General features: G+C 38.7%; 1 protein-coding gene across 1 annotated transcript in view; it reads right to left on the bottom strand.

Moving 5' to 3' along the window:
- Positions 1 to 6,816, bottom strand: part of LOC106874953 (uncharacterized) — a 12,462-nt gene extending 5,646 nt beyond the window's left edge. Inside the window, exon 1 of the mRNA XM_014922875.1 lies at positions 384 to 6,816. Coding sequence (XP_014778361.1) covers positions 384 to 6,816 — 6,433 coding nt within the window. The remainder of the gene's footprint in view (positions 1 to 383) is intronic.
- Between the last annotated feature and the right edge of the window lie 1,940 nt (positions 6,817 to 8,756).

The following is an 8,756-nucleotide window of genomic DNA, read 5'->3' as shown; positions in this document are numbered from 1 at the left end:
GTGTGTGTGTGTGAGAGAGAGAGAGAGAGAGAGAGAGAGAGAGAGAGAGAGAGAATCAGCTATGTATCATACTTAAAGTATGTACACTTGATAGGCCAGTTACTGCAGTATTTGTTCCAAGATAACATCTCATCAGGAAATACTGTGTTAAAAATACAATAAACATCAGACTGGGTGTGTGAAAATTCATCCATGCAGCAGTGCTGGGTATAATACTTGAGGTATGATACATCAACTGCATACACCAGATGTGTGTGTGTGCATGCATATGTATGTGTGTGTGTGTGCATATGTATGTGTGTGTGTGTGTGTGCATGCATGCATGCATGTGTGCTTGTGTATGTATGTATGTATATGTACATATGTATAAAAACCCGACTTACCTTTTTGTAGTTTAGAGCCAGCTGCTTCCTGATTTAATTCAAACTCCGCCACATGATGTTGGTTTGAAGATGGTTTCCAAATCTGTCTATTATTTCCACTTTCCAGAAAAGTCATTAAACCCATCTGGGGGTTAACTGGTATTGATTTAAATTTGTTTTGTAATTTTGTGTGTTTTGCTCTTTGTGGTATTCCATTTTTAGCTTGGGTAAATGTTCCATACATTTTTCCTACTGATATTTCAGGTAAACGTGTTTGTGTGGTACTTAGTGAGTTTTGTACTATTCCCAAATTTAGCCTGTTTGGCACTGTTCTTTGCCACATTTTAGGATTTATTCCTTGTGATAACGTTGGAATTATTGCTAATCCTCTCATATCTGGCATCATTCTTGATGTATATTGTTCTGCATTTTGAACAGTTCCAGGTAACATCACTGGTACAGTTCTCAGCAAATTCCCTTGCATATTTCCTGAGGAAATTTGTTGCCCATGTCCACCAAACTTCTGTTGTCCATTTGCAAGTAATATCCCTTGATCAATTCCAGATAACACCCTTTGACCATTTTTTGGTAATATCATTTGTCTGTTTCCTAGTAAAGTTCCTTGAATTGCTTCTGGTGACACACTTTGCCTACCTCCTGTAAAGATCATCTTCCCAGGACTAAGTGAGATCCTTTGCACATTTTTTGGTAAAATTCCATATCCAGTTCCTGGTGATATCCTTTCCCTAGTCCCTGATACCATTGATTGTCCAGTCCCAGGTAAAATCACATACCAGTTTCCAGGTGACACTCCTTGAACATTTGGGAGTAAGATACTTTGCTTATTTGCTGGCAACATACTTTGCCCACTTCCAAGTGATATATCTTTTCTAATTCCAACTAAGATCCTTTGCTTTGTGTCTGGTAACATCCTCTGTCCAGGCACAGCTAACAACTCTTTCCCAGTTCCAGGTAAAATCCCCTGTCTGTTTTGTGGTAAGGTCAGTTGCAAAGTTTCTGGAAAGGCCCCTCTAACAGCTCCAGGTAACATCCCTTGCCAATTTCCATGCTCAGTTACAGCTAAACTCCCTTGCTGATTGTTACCTAAGCTTTGAACAAATTCAGGATACATCTCCTGCTTAGTTCCAATGAAGTTCCCTTGAACATTGTCTGATGAAACCCTATATCCAGTTTCAGGTGAAATCCCTTGATGATTTCTTGGTAAAATTCCTTGCACAGGTATAAGTAACACATTTTGCCTATTTCTAAGTAAGATGTTATTAATATTTTCAGTTAAATCCCTCTGCATATTTTCATTTAAGATTCTATGCTCAGTTAGTGGTAAGACCCCTTGTCCAGTTTTAGGTAACATCCCTTGTCCAGTTCCAGGTACCATCTCTTGTCTATTTCCAGGAAAGATCCATTGACCATTTTCTGGTAACACCCCTTGCCCAATTTTAGGTACAGTCCAATGGCAATTACCAGGGTAGATCTCTTTAAGAGTTCCTGGTATCATCACTGGCTTAGCTGGAGGCGGTATTTCTTTCACTGTTCCTAATAATGTCCCTTGTACATTTCCAGGTACCACAGCTTGCACATTTTTAGGTATGGTTCCTTGCAAATTATTTGGGAACCAGCTCTGACTATTTCCAGTTAATATTGTTTGCACATTTCCGTCTACTACTCCTTGCCCAGCTCCAGATAACAGATTGGGCACAGTTTCAGGAAAATACACTTGCCTTGTTTCAGGTAATATTTCTGGTATAACTCCAGGCAAAATGCTTTGCTCTACTGGTAAAATTCCTTGACTGGTACCATTTAACATTTCTTGTACATTTTCTGGTAATATCTGTTGTCCAGTTACAGGTGACACATTTTGTTCATTTTTAACTAAGGCCTTTTGAAAATGTCCTGCAAATGTCTCTGGTCCAGTTCCAGGTAACATACCTTGCCTATTTCCAAGAAGGAATTTTTGTTTCATTCCTGGTAATGTTTCTTGCACAATTCTAGATAATGTTCCTTTCCCAGTTGCATTTAACATCCTTTTCTCATTCCTAGGTAAAATCCATGTTACAGTTCCAGGTAGTGATCCTTGTTCAGTTGCAGGTAAAATTACTTGCATTTTTACAGGTAACACACCTTTCTCATTTTTAGGTAACATCCTTTGCACATTTTCTGGTAAGTTCCCCTGTACAAAGATACCTTGTCTTCCTGGTAGCATTACCTGTTCAGTTCCAGGTAGTATCCCTTGCCCAGTTCCAAGTAACATACCTTGACCCATTCCAGGTAATACCCCTTGCTTAAATACAGGTAACATCCATTGCTCAGTTGCAGGTAATATCTTTTGCTGAGTTCCTTGTAACATCTGTTGTCCAGTTCCAGGTAATATTACTTGCACAATAACAGGTAATGTCTTTTGTGGAACTGCATGCATCATCCCTTGCTGAGTTCCCGGCAACATCCATTGCTTGATTCCAGGTAACATCTCTTGCCCAGTTGCAGGTAACATGCCTTGCCTCATTGCAAGTAACTTCACTTTCTCAGTTGCAGGTAATATCCCTTGCCCAGTGTTAGTTACTATTCTTTGCTCAGTGTCTGATAATATTCCTTCTATAGTTCTAGGTAAAATCACTTGTTCATTTCCAGGTAACATTCCTTGACCAATTCCAAGTAACATTCCTTGTTCATTTGCTGGTGATATCCATTGGTGAGTTCTAGGTAACATCTCTTGTTGAGTTTCTGATAATATTCTTTCTACAGTTCCAGGTAATATCTCTTGCTTAATTCCAGGCATCATCTCTTGCCCAGTTCCAAGTAACAATTCTTGCTCAGTAGATGGTAACATCACTTGCTCACTTCCTGGTAACATCACTTGCCCAGTTCTGAAAAGTATCCCTGGCTTAGAAGTTGGTAACATCACCTGCCCAGTTTTGAGTAATAGTCCATGCTTAATTCCAGGTAACATCCCTTGCCCAGTTCTTGATAAAATACGTTTTGCAGTTCCAGGTAACATGCCTTGCATAGTAGCTGGTAACATCCTCTGTTCAATTCCTAGTAACACACCTTTTTCTGTTCCATGTGACATCCCTTGCTCACTTACAGCTAATATTCCTTGCCCAGTTCTTGGTAATATTATTTTTAAAGTTCCAGGTAACACCCTTTGTGAAATTCCAGGTGATATTACTTGCCTAGTTCCTAGTAACATCCTTTGTCGAAATGCAGGTAACAAAACTTGCTTAGTTGTTGGCAACATCATTTGTACAGTTCCAGGTAACATCTGTTGTCCAGTTCCAAGTAACATACCTTGTAATGTATTTTGTCCAGTTTCAGGTATCATCCTTTGCTCAGTTCCAAGTATCACTTTTCGTCCAGTTCCTGGTAACATCCCTTGTCCAGTTCCAAGTATCGTTTCTTGTCCAGTTCCAAGTATCACTCTTTGTAAAGTTCCAGGTAACACCCCTTGTCCAGTTCTAAGTATCACTCCTTGTCTAGTTCTCGGTAACACCCCTTGTCCAGTTCCAAGTATCACTCCTTGTCCAGTTCCAGGTAACACCCCTTGTCCAGTTCCATGTATCACTCCTTGTCCAGTTCCAGGTAACACCCCTTGTCCAGTTCTAAGTATCACTCTTTGTCCAGTTCCAGGTAACACCCCTTGTCCAGTTCCAAGTACCACTCTTTGTCCAGTGCCAGGTAACACTCCTTGCTCAGTTCCAAGTATCACTCCTTGTCCAGTTCCAGGTAACACCCCTTGTCCAGTTCTAAGTACCACCCTTTGTCCAGTTCCAGGTAACACCCCTTGTCTAGTTCCAAGTACCACTCCTTGTCCAGTTCCAGGTAACACCACTTGTCCAGTTCCAAGTACCACTCTTTGTCCAGTGCCAGGTAACACCCCTTGTCCAGTTCCAAGTACCACTCTTTGTCCAGTTCCAGGTAACACCCCTTGTCCAGTTCCAAGTACCACTCCTTGTCCAGTTCCAGGTAACACCCCTTGTCCAGTTCCAAGTACCACTCTTTGTCCAGTGCCAGGTAACACTCCTTGCTCAGTTCCAAGTATCACTCCTTGTCCAGTTCCAGGCAACATCCTTTGCCCAGTTCCAGGCAATATTCTTTGCAATGTTAAAGTTAACCTATGTTGTCCAATTCCAGGTAACATCAGTTGGTTAGTTCCAGGTAACATCAGTTGGTTAGTTCCAGGTAACATCTGTTGCCAAGTTCCAGGTATCATTCCTTGTCTAAATCCAGGTAGTATCCTTTGTCCAGTTCCAAGTAACAAGCCCTGTCCAGTTCCATGTTGTATCCTTTGTCCTTTTGCTGTGAGTATCTCTTGTCCTGTTCCATGTAACATCAATTGCTCTTTCTCTGGTAATATCCTTTGTGCATTTCCTATTAACATTTCTTCAACAACCCTAGGTAACATTTCTTGCACTGTTCCTTCAACCATTCTTTCTACAGTTCCAGGTAACATGTATTGACTCCTTTCAGATTTATATGGTTGTAATTGAACTTTCATCTTTTGAATAGTTAATGGTGGTTGCTGCATAGATCCAGATAGCATTTGCATTCTATGGGAAATTTGTGGTAACATTTGTTGCAAGCTTCCTGATGATGACCTATCTGGGATTCCTTGAATCTTAAATTCCTTTGCTTCAAATATATTCTCATACATTTTATGTGGATTTTTATTCAATTCTAGAGATGGTGCATTTGATGTTCTTGATATTTGCCAATTTTCTATTGACTGTTTTCCCCCCTCATTCATCAAATTATTTATAGAATTCTTTTTAACTATTTCTTGTTTGTTGTCATTTTTTAACATTTTCTCATCATTTTGTTGCCTTGAATTGGCATATGTATTTGCTGTATCTTGAACAGGTTTTAATATCATTTTTTTATCTCTTCCAATTATTACATGCTGCATTTTTCCTGCTTCTATTTCTGGTATCACATTTTGCATAATTCCAGGTATCATAACTTGTACCATTCCTGGTATTATATTTTGAGACATTCCTGGTGATATGATTTCTTGAAATTGTGGCGTTACACCTTGTACAATTACTGGCCTTCCATTTTGTGCCGTTCTTGGCATACCATTTTGCAGCACTCCTGGCATACTATTTTGCAGCATTCCTGGCATACTATTTTGTGCTGTTCCTGGCATTCCATTTTGTGCTGTTCCTGGCATACTATTTTGTGCTGTTCCTGGCATACCATTTTGCAGCATTCCTGGCATACTATTTTGTGCTGTTCCTGGCATACCATTTTGCAGCATTCCTGGCATACTATTTTGTGCCATTACTGGCATACCATTTTGCAACATTCCTGGTGATATGATTTCTTGAAATTGTGGCATTACACGTTGTACAATTACTGGCCTCCCATTCTGTGCCGTTCTTGGCATACCATTTTGTAGCATTCCTGGCATACCATTTTGCAGCATTCCTGGCATACCATTTTGTGCCATTCCTGGCATACCATTTTGCAGCATTCCTGGCATACCATTTTGTGCCATTACTGGCATACCATTTTGCAGCATTCCTGGCATGCCATCTTGAAGCATTGCTGGCATACTATTTTGCAGCATTCCTGGCATCACACCATGAACCTTCTCTGGTACCAAGCTTTGCACCATTACTGGTGCCTCATTTTGTATCATTCCTGTTACACCATTTTGTAACATTTTTGGCATTCTATTAATGTTTTTGTTATACATATCTTGCCTTACATCTTGTAAAAGTCCATGAGTTCCTGTGTTGTCTGGTGTTCTTTGAATAACAGCTGGTATTGATGCAGCCAATACATTTGGAGCCATTACTGGGAACATTGCATGGAATGGTCTGGATACTACATTCCCCTCGTTTCTTTCTAATATATTTGGCTGGTATATTTGTAATAATCCTGGTAACTTTTGGTAATTCATTCTTGGCAAGATCCTTTGTACATTTGCAGGATACACTATTACAGGTGAGTTTCTATGGTTTGTTCTTGTTAAGACATTTTGTTCTTGGCCAGGTGTTATAACTTTTGCAATTCCTGGCAAAACTCCTACCACTGGTTTAGGTGACATCTCTAGTACTATTCTTGATAACCTTCTAGGATCTGCCTCTTGTAATACCCCTTGTTTTGTCCTTGTTAACAATATTCTTGTATCCCTTCTCTGCCTTCCTTCATGTCTATGTTTTCTTTCAATTTCTTGCATTCTTTTGTAAGATACATTCTTTATTAGACTTGATAATAGTCTTAGCATTGTGTCTTTCACAAATATTTCCCTGTTTGAATTTCTTGGCTCTTTTTCTTGTGAATAATTTTCTATCATTTCCTTTGTTAGTCTTGGTTCCAATCCTAACATTTTTTCTTGCATAACATTTTTCTTCAACATTCTTTGTACTACTTCTTTCATTGCTAGAGCCAATAGTTTCTCACTATTGGGTTTGATACTCTTCGTTGTCACAGGCATTCTATTAAGTGGAATTTGCTTCTTCCGCAATGTTCTGTAAAGTTCTTTCAATATCTTTTTTTCAGTTTGTCCAATTTTTCTATTTGTTTTTATCCAATTTTTTGTTTTTAAACTTGGAAATATTCTTTCTATGTTATTCTTCATTGACACTGGTGATATTGGTAAAATTACTTTATTTTCAGCTTCTGGAATCACTTCAAGTCTCTTCACCTCTCTGTATTGCCTTTCTGGTGCATATACATCACTTGTTCCCAAGAATTTTGCCATCAGAGGATTTATAGGTTTTGCTTGTTTAAAAGGATTAATGGATCTCATTTGTGACAGTGAAGATTGCTGTATATTTTCTGGTTGTTGAATTTGTGTTGTTGGTACTAATTTAGTTACTAATTTCCCAGAAACCTGGTTTGGGTATTTGTTTGTCTCTTGAACAGTATTTGGCAAAAGAAGTGGCTTATTTGCGGAAATGTGTGATGGCCACTTATCTGGAAAGTAAATGTATGTTAATCAGTAATATGAAAAAGAAAACATTTTTGAGTGTGTTCATTTGTGTGTATACACAAGCAAACATTTATACACTCACACACACACACACATACACACTCACTCATATATCATCATCATCTTTTAAAGTCCATATTCCATGCTGGCATAGGCTGAATGGTTTGACAGGATCCAACAGATTTGAAGACTGCATCATGCTTCAGTGTCTCCTTTGGCATGGTTTCTACAGCTGGATGTGCCTATGCATGCCAACCACTTTACAGAGTGTACTTTTTTTGTGACCTCAGTATTAGTGAGATTGTTATGCAGCTTGTAAAACTAAGATGCCCTTCAGCTGAGTGGGACTACAGTAGAGAAGGAAGCAGCTTTATGAGAGAAGGGGCCAGAACAGAACAGGTTTCTTAGTTTAGAGGAGTTAGCTACATGGGAACTTGCATTATAGAAGAGAAAGTGAGACTGACCATTTGTAGCTAGAGTGAGATAAAAATAGCGGTGATGAGAAGTCAAGGTGTGCCTTTAAAGTTTCAGGCAGAAATCAGTGGGGATAGAAGAACATGGAGTGTTGGTGGGTAGACGTTGCATGAGTGTATGGGGAGGGTGAGAGATGGATTAGAGGTAGGGGATAGATAAGGTGTGTGTGTATGTGTGTGTGTGTTTGAACATAATGAAAGGTGAACAAATCTTGAGGGATGATAAATAAATTTAGAGGGAAGTTTTCAAACTGAAGTAGCAGCAAATTCTACAAGATTGCAAATCTGGTGTTTTAGGACAATTAGTAGTCTATGTGAACATAATTAAATTTCAGAATTGTCATTTTCTTTTTATAACAACAAAGAGCTACAACACATTACAAGAAACTGACAAAGTTGTCTCTGCTGAACGTCCCATTCCAAACAGTACATATACTGTTAGTGTTTATGATTTGGTGAAGAAGCAGATGAATGCAACTTTGCTTTGTGTTGCATGTATGTTGCAGCAAACATTACTCCTGTGACTTCCATTCACAAATGTTAATTGATGATGACTGTTATCTACAGTGTTGTCAGTGAAGTTCTATTGAGGAAGGTCATACTACTGTGTGAGTTGAAAACAGGGAAAAAAGAGCCATTGAGGTGGATTATCAACTCATAGTTTCCTACAATGCTTCATTGCTCCAAAAATAGGAAGCCTACTTCAAAAATAAGAAACAATGGAATTGTATGTTATATACATGTTGGGATTGTGAAAAAGAGGCATGTGTCTTAGAACATTTTAATTATTTGTGCCTGTAGCATTTAAGCCCCACTGGCTAAATTATTAGATTTTACCACAATAGATATAATAGTAAGCAACAACAACAATAGTTTTGTCAGTTGGCCAACTTAGTAATAATAATGATAATGATAACTACTCAAACAATGAAGACCGATTAATAATAGATAGGATTTTGGATCTATTAA

Source organism: Octopus bimaculoides, chromosome 5 (assembly GCF_001194135.2).
Source record: "Octopus bimaculoides isolate UCB-OBI-ISO-001 chromosome 5, ASM119413v2, whole genome shotgun sequence".
NCBI classification, from domain to species: Eukaryota; Metazoa; Mollusca; class Cephalopoda; order Octopoda; family Octopodidae; genus Octopus; species Octopus bimaculoides.
The sequence above is the reverse complement of the archived record's forward strand: the minus strand, read 5'-3'. Positions and strand labels throughout refer to the sequence as shown.